Raw genomic sequence first — 13,423 nt, forward strand, 5'->3', positions numbered from 1 at the left:
AATATTTCATTCATAGTCATTATTTTTGTAGGTAACAGTTATTGAAATAATAAAAAATATCTACGTGGATATTGAGTTTCAAGAATCATTAAAGATATTATAATATATATAATAACAAGATAGTGCATGCCTGAATAATAAGTAAGTGATCGGTGAACTGTTCACCGTGAACCCATTGATAAATGAAGAAGTTACAGTCTGTGAAAAATTAAGATTAACCCAAATATTCATAACTGCTTCCTTACCATAAATTATGATTGACTAAGTTTAAATAATGTATTTTTAAAAATATATTTCTAAAAACATAAAATATGAAAGATAACTGAAAAAAAATAAAATAAAATTATACTTCCTCCATTACTGTGGGCGAAAAAACAGGCTTGACACAAAAAAGAACTATATAAAAATATTATAATATTATACATACAATTTTTATATAGATAAATAAACTTGGTTAAGTATTCGAAAATTATTAACAATGAATGTTTGTTTGTTTGCCTTTAAATAATACGAATATTCAATCACACGCGTATTAATGTGTATAGATACATAAAAAAAAATATAAGCGAAATTCGAAATTCACTTTCATTTGTATTGCCATATATCTATGTAATTTGTCCTTCGATCGATCATGTAAACACATTTAGCTGGTAAGAGATTAATAAATCAACATAGTTTTTATTCCATTATCATGAAATTATAATATAGAGACCCGGATCTCTGTGTATAGTATTGTAGTCAATGTTGCTATTATCGACTGAATATTATTATCTTATAAAGTTGAATATTTATTAATTCTCAAGTTGTGTTTATCGGTGTTAATTATATAAAATCATAGTATATTTTACTATACTTAAATGTTTTTTTTTTTAAATTTATGGTAGAATATTATTTAGTATTAAATATCATTAATTGAATATAACCGTTGTATTGTCATTTGTGGTTTATATTTAAAAGTATGTTTGGTTTTATTAAAGCCTACCATTAGCCACTAAGATGAAGTATCCCTAGTTATTATACTCGTGTTTAGTTTTAAATAACTTAATATATAAATGTTAACAATACGATAATAAAAAAAACAAAATAATTTTATAATGGCATTATGTTAATATATGCCTACAATGAATAAATCGAATAAATAAAAAATGTTTATTACATTAATCTAATCTATCTAATCTAAAGTGAATATTTAATAACAATGTATACGTACCAGTATTTAAAAAAATAATAATCTGTTTTATAATTTTATTAGTAAAAAAAAAAAAAAAAATGGAAAATCAAAACCTTTTTAGTCTTGATCATTGACATAATCTTCCGAAGATTTCTCAGAGTTATTTTTTCATAAACATACTCACTTTTTCAGGATACATTGGAATGGGTAACTAATAAAAATATATGGGTACAACGGCCAAATAAATAACCCAAAATTTACCCGTATAGAGCATAATATATCATTTGTGTAAGTAATTAACTGAACATTCAGGTGAATTTATAACTTTTGTATAACAGGAAAGTCACATACATACAACAATTTTTATAATATTTACTACAACTATATATTATTATTGTAATATCGTAAAAAATAAGTTAGAATTATTGATTTTACTATAATAATTTATATGAGAGTGTAATATATATTAAATATTATACTGATATGTACACATAAACTGTTTATAACATTTATGTATATATGTACACGCATAGTCATTAAATCAGAATAACCTGTTTTACATTGGTTTACCCATGTCGAAATTAGTTGCTTGACTTAGCTGCTGTAGGGCTGTACACTGAATTTTAATACAATTTTGCTTACTCGCTTGATTTTCATTCCTTATCTACGTAATATGTTGTTTGTTCGAGCATACGAACGTAGCTCCGCCTATAGGTAATAAACAATAATTTTTATTTACACCGACTGATATCTTGAATTCTGCAATACTAATTTATAAGACTTAGACTTAACATTATGTGTTGTGTAGTTGTAATTGTGATATTATAATCGTTCGTATTATATTGCAGTACATACAGATCGTTTTAAAAATAATGTATTTTACTGATAAAGTTCAAAATTAATTAGTTCCTTACAAATATATTTTAGTGGTTAATAAACATCACAGTGATATAATTTATGAGTACATAATCGTAAAATATTGTTTAGTGATATTTCTATAATTTATCTTGTATATTATAAGATTTCGCTTCAATATTAATTCGACATTAGCCATGAAGGTGGTGTATTCCTGTTTATTATTTTTATGTTTAATTTTTGGTACGTACTTGTAATATTTGATACTATTGTTTAAAATATAAAAATATAAAACATTGAATAGATGGTTGGTGATATAAAAAAATATGTAGGTAAACATTTTTTCATCTATTTTTAAATGTTTTTAATTATTAAAATAAAAATAAAATTGTTTGAAAACATTAATTTGTCATAAATAAATATATTATACTAATTAAGCAAAATTTAAATGTGATAAAAATTGTGTCAGCAAAAACAATATTGTATTACTTTATACTACACACTACTATACTAGTATTAAGTTGAAGTATATTTTTATTATTATTAAATATATGATAATATACTAATTAATTAAAATAAAATCTACTTATAATAAAAATGTTGTTGTACTTTTACTTGGATTCAATTTTTTTAATTAAAAATAACACAATGAAAGTACGTGGTTTTTTATATTGTACTTAGCTATTTGTATAAACATTTTTGGGACTATAGCGGAGATAATTTTATTTGTATAATATATACAAATAGAGCTTTATTAAATCAAAACATGTACACGTGAAAAAAAGTCATATGTAAAGTTAGTCCTCAATTATTTTCTCAGTTTTTAATTTTTATCAAACTGTAATGTAATATTTCTTTTGATAATTAAATGTTATCTTTTTTTACATTCAAACGTATTTTGCCACGTATAACAATAAATTAATTTATAAATTGACCATTACAGACTGAAAATATAAATTTGAGACGCTTACCACGAATGTGTTCATATTATTTATGGAATACCTCAATGCATCAAAAAGGAATATTCTCGCGCACTAACATTACATCAATACATATCGAGAAATTTTAATAATAATTTCAAAAATATGTACAAAATTATTAATTCAACAACAAAATGTTTGACATAATATAACAATGAAAACATTTTTTTTAAATAATTTCATTAAACATTTAAGTAATAATAATAATAATAATAATAATATGTATTTTTAATAGTTTAAATATTAAACAATTTTCGATAGATGAACTTTTAAATTATTTTTATTATATTAATATTTTATTTATTTTTCTTTACCAATACTAACTCGTATAATATATTTTATATGTTTAAAAAAATGTTCTTAAATTAAAATATGAGACGACGAAGAAAGAAAAAAACAATGCTAAATATTTCTGTTTCAACTTAATATAATATAGAAACATATTAATATAAAACAAAAAATTCTGATTTATAATATGACACCATTTAACATTACAAATTATTTTTTTCAGGAATACACGTTTTTTGTGACAGAATATTTGAAAAACGACAAACTGTTTCATCATGTAAAATGTTGGTGTACTACAATATTAATTATTATAATGTTATATAATAAGAATAAAAATATGATAGCTTAGGGGAAGACCCGGACCTCAAAAACCTCAACGAGCCCTAGTCCTCTATATCAAATAATACACAAGCAATACAGTAGAACAATAGACACATATTGTATATAATTATACATTTTTTTTATTCATATATGTAAAATATAAAATCGAGATAAAAATATTTTGGTGAGATTGAGCTTGAAGAAAGGTGTAAATCGTCAAACTAACCATATCCCTGAGTATTGAACGAATGTTTCGTACTTTAAACAGTATTAGTATTTACTTTAATATGTGTATAGTACAAATAAATATAAATATACATTTTAGTTATAAGTTGCAGTAGAATAGTTGTATTATATTACCATTTAATTTATATAAAGTTGCCCTTTGTATAATGATATTTTTTGTTCTGTTTTAATGCGTATTTATTAAATCTATAACTCAACTTATTTTGTAAATCCGTAATTAAAGTTTGGCAGATATAGATAAAAAAAAATAAAACATCAAAAGTACGTCTTTTTAGGAAAACGATCAAAACTGAACTAAATTGAAGAATAATTACATGTATCATTTTTGATATGTAATATAAAATATTATAGTTAATATTAAATATTTATTTCAAAACCATACACATGTTGACATTTAAGTTTTTTTTTTTTTAAAGTGAAAATCAGTATACATGTATATCTGGCCAATGTATTAATGGAACATTAACTTGTGATGGAACTCCAGATTGTATCGATGAGTCAGATGAAACTTTAGCATTATGTGAAACAGTTCAGTGAGTTTATTATAGTAAATTAACCATTATACTTAACTAAATCATTAAATTTAAGGTGTGAAAATTATAAATTTCGGTGTAAGTATGGGGCTTGTGTAAATAAAGAATGTAAATGTGATGGTGTAAAACAGTGTGCTGATGGGTCTGATGAAGAAAATTGTCCTGGTCCTATTTCAATCTCTGCGGATACATCAACACTAAAATTTGTTAATGATACAACAGAACTAAAGACGGAGTCCAATAAAAAGTATTTATTATTTTTTTTTAGCCAAACAAAATAACATTCGTTTTATTTGTAGATTATTAAGGGATTATTCAAATAAAAGTTAACTTATGCATTTTTTCAAAAATGTAATTAATTAGTTAATAATGACAACAATAAACATTATACTGTCATTAAATTGTGTAATTTTTTATAAGTGAGAAAATATAATATGAAATCTAGAGCTATCAATAAACCTATAAGTACCATTATAGGCACCACTATTCATAGTTTTAAGTAGATAACGGATTTGGGTAGTATTTAAATTTTTTATTTCTATTCCTCATTAGCGAAGCCATGCCAGCTAATTTGATTTAGTATCCTTAGAATCAATTACATGAAACGTTTTTTGCTTTCTTTTCTTTTCTTTTTTTTTGCGGATTTTTGAGAGCTTTTATTTTTGCTTTTAAGTATCATTTTGTAACATTTTTTTTCAATATGTGTTTGAAATAAAAATATTTGATAGGTTAATATTTATTTTTTTTTATTAGAAAAACTATTGAAAAGCTTTATATTGTGTAACTTTGTTTAATAATTTAATAGAATTAATAATTAATCGATGGGACTAGTAATTTTAATAAACGAAAACCCAGAATTAGAATCAAATTTAATATATTATTGCAGTGTGTTTCTTTCTAAAAATAACATCACTTACAATTTCAGTCCAGTGACCTCAGATTTAAATGAAGTTTTCTGGAGGAAGTAGAAAATACTGAAATACACATTTATTTATGAATTTTGAATTTTGAGACCTTTCAGAGTACCCATGCACAATACAATTTGCATATCTTTAAACTATATCAAGTGTTTTTAATACAAGATTTCGATAGACTACATTTGTCAAGTCATTTTGATCTCTTAACCATGGATCAAAATCCAAAATTTACTGAATGACAACGATCAAATGTTTTGAATTAAATTATTTAATTGTTTGACGATTATTCTATGATTTTACAAATTCAATGCAATAAACTAAAACGTTTAATCGTTGTCATTCAGTCAATTTTGGTTTTAAAACTATGATAAAGAATTCAAAATTATTTAAAATATTTCTGTTTCTCCGAATTTGATATTACTAACACAGTAACACCTATTGGTATTAAAAAAAAAGTGTTATTACACATACGAACACCGAAAGTTATAAAATTTTGAAAAATATCAAAAAATGTGTATTTAGTTATTCTCCATTTTCTCATGAAACCCCTATATGAATCTAAAATCACCGGACTGCAATATTTTGTGTTACCCTTAAAATGAAACACACTGTATATAAAAAGTATCTTCGGGTTTTTAACTGTTGAAATTACACTTTCTAACTAATTGGAATGTTATTATCAGAATCATTTTGTAGGATAGGAAAGGTTAAATATCTAAGTATATAAGCTTCAGGAATAGCATGAGACGTATTTTCAAATAAACTTGATGATAATAAGTATAAAATAAAAATTCGAATTTTAAAACTTATAAAAATGTCGTGTATTCTAAGAGGCAAATATATATTAAGAGGGAAATTCCCTGACGATTAGACATATAACGATTTAATCTATTATAATTTCACGTAGATTAGGTTTAAACGTCAAAATGATTTTAATTTTTAACGTTTTATTGTTTAAGGAGGAATGCATGCATTCTACCGAGTCTTGAAGGAGTTATATATTCCTACGAAGGTTCTGATGAAATTTTATCTCGTGGAACATTGATAAATAGTAATCGAACTATAATTGAGAACTGTGAAATTGGATATCATAAGGCTTACCCCAATAGTTCTAGGGTTTGTCAGAATAATGGAAAATGGACATCAAAATATGAGAAATTATGTTTCAGTACGTTATGTATTGTTATACCAATATTTAAAAAATTACTTATGCAAATACTATACGTGCAATGTTCAGAAATGATTGGTTATAAATTGTTATATTTATAGAAATATATTCATTTCTACTGTCTGATAATTTAAATATTATTTGTTATCTTTGAATTATGTAAATGTAATATTTGTTTTCTATGAAATTCACTTGCAACATTCATAAATCACCTTCATATAAAAAATTATAGAATAATGCATTTTTGAGTGTTAGACATGTCGCTATTACATTGTATTACTATTTCACTTTGTACTCAAATTTCAAATAAAAACATTTTTTCAAATAAAATGAACATTGAAACATTGTTTTGAGACAATATACATTTCGATATGTTATCAAAAATATTATTCATTACAATTATTGTAATATGTGATGTTATAAATGTGCGCTAACATATTCTTAAGCCTTCAACAGTATGATTTATTCTGTATTCTACACGTAATATTACATATCAATTATTGTCATCTGTAATTACATTTAAATATTATTTTAGAGTGCGGTAGATCGTATATCAGACATCAATTATTGATCGATAATGGTTGGACAGCAAATGTTGGAACAGCGCCTTGGAATGTAGGAATATATCGATTTAATAAAGAGGATTCCGAGTATGACTTGATATGTGGAGGATCGCTAATCGCTCCAAATTTAGTCGTTTCTGGTAAAAACTGTATTTGTGTTGTTTTTTTTTTTTTATATATATTGGATTTAAATATCTATAGTGATTAATTAAATAAAACTTTAGCGGCTCATTGTTTTTGGCAATATGGTATGCTATCTAATCAAATATCAATAAACGATGGTCTATATAGGATTGCTGTTGGGAAATATGACAGAAATTACACTGTTATTGACAATGATTTTACTCAAATAATGGATGTTAGTTTTTGGTTTAAATGTAGAATCATAGAAACTAATTTTAAGTAAAATATTATACTATAATAAATCAATTCTACAGGTGGAAACAATTTATCTGAAAGAAGACTATTATGGATATGATCGATTCTATTCTGATGATATAGCTGTTATCGTGTTATCGAACAGAATTAATATTAGTGATGCTGTTGCACCAATTTGTGTTGATTGGAATTGTAGTTATAATGTAACAAATGGAACTCAAGGAAAGGTTGGTTTTTTGTAATTATTACAATTATAAGTTATTTACAGATAAGTATAATACAACCGATCATCATTGTCCATTTAGAAGGCTGGGCATTAACGAGTTAAACATTTAAGTTACTTTTAACTAATTTACTTAACAAGTTACTTTAATTTTCGTAAGTAACTTATAACTTAGAGAGAAAACCCCCAACAATTTTAACATATTAACTATTAAGCAATAAATAAATTCATCGTGTTGTCAACAATTATTATTTATTCATAACATTTTGTTTGCTTCCTGTGCATGTGATTAATTTTACATGAAAAAAGAAAAGTAATTTATTTTTAACAAAGTGAAATTACTTTTTTTTCAAATTATCTTTTAACGAGTTAAATAAATAAAAAAAGTAACTTTTAAAGATTTAACATTAAATTAAACTTACATTTTTCAGTATTAATTTAACTTAGAGTTTTCAATAATTATTTAACTTGCACAGTCTTGCATTTATAAGACAAGCATTACTACTGTCAGATATTCTATCGTATTGCATAAAAAAGAATACTAAAAAAAACTTCATAATTTAAATTACAAAACCATTAAAAATTATTCTTATTTATTATTTGTTTGATGTTCAAATAATAAAACTTTAATCAGTTGGATTTAAATTAACTAATTACAGTAATATTATGTATTACCAATATTTACATAGTTCAATTAAAAGTGAGTAATCTTACTTATTATTACACTATTTTATACTTTTACAGATTGTTGGTTGGGGAAATACGGAAAAACACATACCAAGTCCAGTTTTATTAGAAGCAACTTTACCGTACATTGATTATAATTCTTGTCGAAGCATGTATACAAATGACTTTAAAAAGTTTGTCACTTTTGATAAATTTTGTGCCGGATCTACATCAGGTTAAAATATTTATATATTAATATTTCAATGTTTTTTCAACAAATTTAGTATATAACAATATACATAATTATTATCATATCCCCATGCATATAAATATAAACCACTATTTTTAATTAATTATATAACTTTTTGATCCTTACCTTTTGGTATCTAATAAGCATTAGATTATCATAAACGGCACTGTGTGAGTTTAGGACTGTAAAGCTGAATGAATTAAAATTATTAGAATTATTTGAACGATTTGCTCAAATGTTAAATAATTTTATTATTCAATTTATTTATTATTATTATTATTAAAATATAAAATTAAAAACAAACTGGTGTGTTTATCATCTATCATTTTAAAATATGTTATACTCACTTCTCAAGAATGATTGTATGATTAATAATTGTTGTCGTTAGAATAACATTTCTTAAATTTCAGGACAAGGAGTTCGTGAAGGTGACAGTGGTGCAGGTTTAACGTTTATTCATTCTAATTTCTATTATTTAACCGGAATAGTGAGTCTTAAGGATCCAAATACAAATAATTCAATTGCAGTTTTTACTAATGTTAGCACCCACATTAAATGGCTTCGTGAAATGTATAATAATTATACATCTTACGAAAGTGATAATATGCCGGTAATTATATAAAAAATATATTTTATTCTAAATGTAATTGAAATCAGTATTTATTTGATTAGATTTACTTTCATGTAATGATTTATAACAGTTAATTTTTTATAAATATTAATTTAAATTCAACTTAATATGTCGTGTTATAGTATATGGATAATACCAACGTGTTACATTTTACTAACATTTAATGCGTTTGAATGGTTTTTTTACGTAAAAAAATGTTTCATTTTTTATTTTGTATATCAGATTGTTTCATCATAATAATAATTATTATTCTACTTGATAATTAAAATCAATTTTCAATCATATCATTGACTATTTAGTTTTTTATGATGATGACCGTATATCTATTTCTTAATAGGTACCTATTATTATTAATTTGTATTATTGATTATGACTTCCTTATGCTAAATGTTAACATCTGCTTTAAATCAATCAGGTCAGGAATAATATTTATTTTTTAATTTTATTTTTATAACTCATACTATTTCAGGTTAAAAAAAATGCATGTGTTTTGCCAACTGTGGAAGGTATTGTATATACTTATGAAGATTCAGATGAAATTTTACCTCACGGGACATTAATTAATCCTGATCGCACTGTAATTGAGAACTGTGAAGTTGGATATCATAAAGCTTACCCTAAAAGTTCTAGGGTTTGTCAGGAAAATGGAAAATGGATATCGGTTATTAAAAAATTATGTTTCAGTAAGTTGTATATTGAAATGTTCACTTATCTTTTTGAATATTATTAGTCTAATGTTTGATTATGTTTGAATATTGTATGTTTATGTTTATAGAAATGTGTCCGCCTTTATTATCAACTAGTTTAAATGTTAAATGTACTCTAAATGGTAATTATGTTGATTGTTCAAATCCATCAGTAAATGGTACAAAAGCAAAACTATCATGTAAGTTTAAAGATTCACTACCAGGTGGACAAGATGATAATCCAATTCAATTACGTTGTCAGTCTAATGGAATGTGGAATAATTAGCTATATAAATACGTTCCACGTAATTGTATTCATTTTATTATAGTTACTCATTTATTCTTATCTTACTTTATTATTTTACTTTTTTTATGTGTTTATTATAAAAGTTGAAATTTAAGATGACCAAAAAATTGTTTGTTGAGGTTCAATCGTTTTATATACATTTTTAAGTGGAATTCAACCTAATATTTGTTTTTATATGATATCACTTTATATTCTTTTCTAAAATAAAAACTTTTTTTTTTATACAAGAACATTAATAAAACTTGATATTTCATACATTTAATAATATAATTCTATATAATTTTTGTATTGTGTTTTTTTAGAACATTGCGTGGATATACTCGTACTCTTAAGCTTTCACCATCACGTTTTATTCGTTATTATATAGGTGATATACTTATTAATAATTATTGTCATCAATAATTGTTTCAATTATAATTTTAGATTGGTAAAGTATATACCAATAGTGATACATTGATCATTCATGGTATGAACGATCATGTTGGAACAGCTCCTTGGAAAGCTAAAATGTATCGATTAAATAAAGAGAGTTCCAAGTATAACATGATATGCGGCGATCATTAATTAGTTCAAATTTAGTTGTTTCTGGTAAAAACAAAGTAATATGTTTAAGACCTAAGAAAGAAGAATAATTATTAAAATAAATAACAATTTTAGCGGCTCATTGTTTTTGGAAGATGGTATGCTTTCTAATAGAATATCAATAAGCGATGGCCTATATAGAATTGCTGTTGGGAAATATTATAGAAATTACACAGTTATTGACAATGATTTTACTCAAATAATGGATGTAAGTTTTAGTTAGAAGTAGAATATTAGAAACTAAAAACAGGTACAATATTATATTATAAATATATCTATTCTATAGGTGGAAACAATTTATCTGAAAGAAGACTATTATAGATATGATCGGTTCTATTCTGATTATATAGCTGTTATCGTGTTAGCAAACAAAGTTAATATTAATGATGCTGTTGCATCAGTTTAATTATAAATAGAAATTATGATTTAATTACAGTTACTTTATTACGATTACCATTTGCTACTGCCATTTGTATGATAGGTTAATATTAGGTAAGTGACTCTCTAAAAATTCCCTTGTATTATTTCTCAGATCATTTTTACTAAATATTACTTAGTCATCATTCAATATTTTAAATATTATTGTATTTTTGTTTTGTTTTCATAATTCGAAGGATGAGTAATATTTTTACGTGATTAAAATTATATCAGATGATGTGAGAACCACTAAGAATTCATTATCTTGTGATTTCGTGATGACTTAGTTAATACTTTATTAGTATTTCTATGAAATCTTTTCATTATATATATTATATTTTTCTCGAAATCAACTATTTCACATGTTTATATTATTATACGGTACTATTTTTTCGGAAATCGAATACCAATAATTCACCATAATTAGTCATACAAAAATGTTTCCCTATGCCGTATACCAATATCACAGCAAAAGTTACATTATTTATAATCATATATTATAATAAACTTCTTAGCAAGGTTATAATCATCATTAATATTTGTTATCATACTTTCATATACAGCATCGTTCCAAGAAAGTATCGAATAACTTCTAAATGTCCTTAAATCGTACGCAGACAAGTCCAGAATATTCTTAGACAATTCTAACTTTGGAGACAGCTATTTATCTATAGCTCTCTTTTAAGTCATCTGGATAGCTATTTTTTTTTAAATTTTGTCGACAGATAATAAATCTCGATTTGAGAATCGTGTGATTGGTATCAACAAGAAAATTATTTATTTTACATTTAACAATATCACCAACATCTAGTATTGAAGTGTTAACAATATCTTTAAAATTTTTGACTCTCCACAGGGATCAGGATTAATCTGCACCAATTTATTGTTCCAAATATATTTTCGACCACTATCCTGTACTGCTGATATTCTCTGTGTATCCAATTGTCCCGATAATGGTACCAAAGCAAGCGGCATCATAGCAGTAAACTGACGCTTTCTTCATTTGTTAATACAGGTTCGTCAACCAACAACCAGATAATTTTACTACAACCAAACGAAATCAATAAAACGGGCATTAAAAGGTATCAATATTCGTTATTAATTTGAAATTGCTTATCGTATTTCGTATATCACTAATCAACTCAGCGTCATACAGTATTGTTTGTTTTAAATTACGGTTTTTTAGATCAGTACAATAAAATTGATTTATAAAAGTGGAATAGTCGATCTAATAAGTACTCTTCACGACAAATTCAAACGTGTTTTCTAATCACTTCGCAACAATAGATGGGTGCGTTGGAATGAAAATACTTATATTTTGGTATGCTGCATGTTTGAGATGGACAGAGAAAGAAATTCACAGTTTACAATCGATAATTATGAAGTTAGACGGGAGTGCACTTATCATTGTTCATACTTCCACTATGTATTTTGTTCTAAAACGATTAAAAACTTGTGTTCTTAATATTTCTTTATTAAATAAGGTTTAAATAAACTCAAAGACTAAAGGTTAAACCAAATATAATTAAAGAGAAAAACAATGAGTATCATAAACATAAACTTATTTTAAATATTAGTTTATAATAAAACATACAGTACTTATTAGTTATTACATATTATTAAATAATATTAATTTGGTTAATTAAAGCCGTTTACTAACAATAGATGAAATTTTTGATTTGGCAACATGAGAAGCATAGTGATATTTTTAAATATTCCTGTCAGTTAAGTGTTACTAAATTTGATCTATGATTTTCTAAAAATGAAATATAAGAAAGCGTCACATTTTGTAAGATATTGAAATTTTAATCATAATTTTTGAATAAAATTATTATTGTTGTAAACAAACAAGAATTATTTTTAGAAGTAAAATTGTATATTTGATTAATAGATTTTAAATATATTTAACTAGTTTCATTACACTTTTGAAATGTTGAATAATTCTCTTCTATTTTTTACTTCAGCTAAAATGGAATAGGCATTTTTATTGTTTATGATTACAGTTATGTGCACTTGACAGTTCTATGAGATTGTCTTTACATGTCGAATAATCACTTATTTTAAGTAACTATTCAACAGTAAAACCAGTTATATAGTATAAAATAGTACCCTTAATAATAATAATAATGAATTATTCAGTCTCAACTATTGAAAAAATCTATGAAATTTGATTTTTCTTCATGTTTAATATGAAATAAAAAATCTGTTTCTTTTCAACCAGTATATTTCAAAATTTCAAAT

The 13,423-nt window shown here is 24.4% G+C and overlaps 1 protein-coding gene and 1 long non-coding RNA gene across 4 annotated transcripts; both read left to right on the top strand.

Moving 5' to 3' along the window:
- The first annotated feature begins 1,940 nt into the window (after positions 1-1,940).
- On the top strand, positions 1,941-10,348 carry LOC132919169 (suppressor of tumorigenicity 14 protein-like). Its single transcript, XM_060980546.1, has 12 exons — positions 1,941-2,269; positions 3,518-3,578; positions 4,278-4,394; positions 4,450-4,641; positions 6,271-6,479; positions 7,015-7,182; positions 7,267-7,400; positions 7,480-7,647; positions 8,388-8,544; positions 8,970-9,169; positions 9,660-9,873; positions 9,966-10,348. Exons 1-12 carry the CDS (start codon positions 2,224-2,226, stop codon positions 10,160-10,162), a joined length of 1,863 nt encoding a protein of 620 aa, XP_060836529.1. The 5' UTR covers positions 1,941-2,223; the 3' UTR covers positions 10,163-10,348.
- Positions 10,349-10,642: 294 nt separating this feature from the next.
- LOC132919179 (uncharacterized) lies at positions 10,643-12,957 on the top strand. Of its 3 annotated transcripts, XR_009660596.1 has the most exons (4): positions 10,643-10,782; positions 10,841-10,973; positions 12,039-12,264; positions 12,369-12,957. It is a non-coding gene; the product is annotated as an uncharacterized LOC132919179 (long non-coding RNA). The 3 variants fall into 3 exon arrangements; XR_009660595.1 differs by having other exon boundaries at positions 12,039-12,957; XR_009660597.1 differs by having other exon boundaries at positions 10,648-10,771; positions 12,039-12,957.
- The last annotated feature ends 466 nt before the right edge of the window (positions 12,958-13,423 follow it).

Source organism: Rhopalosiphum padi, chromosome 2 (genome assembly GCF_020882245.1).
Source record: "Rhopalosiphum padi isolate XX-2018 chromosome 2, ASM2088224v1, whole genome shotgun sequence".
Taxonomy (NCBI): domain Eukaryota; kingdom Metazoa; phylum Arthropoda; class Insecta; order Hemiptera; family Aphididae; genus Rhopalosiphum; species Rhopalosiphum padi.

Bases quoted from the DNA above. Each gene is read 5' to 3' on its own strand.
- LOC132919169 (XM_060980546.1), top strand. From the start codon at position 2,224: ATGAAGGTGGTGTATTCCTGTTTATTATTTTTATGTTTAATTTTTG. The intron at 6,480-7,014 runs GTACGTTATGTA...ATATTATTTTAG, and splicing joins ATATGAGAAATTATGTTTCA to AGTGCGGTAGATCGTATATC. The intron at 9,874-9,965 runs GTAAGTTGTATA...TTATGTTTATAG, and splicing joins TATTAAAAAATTATGTTTCA to AAATGTGTCCGCCTTTATTA.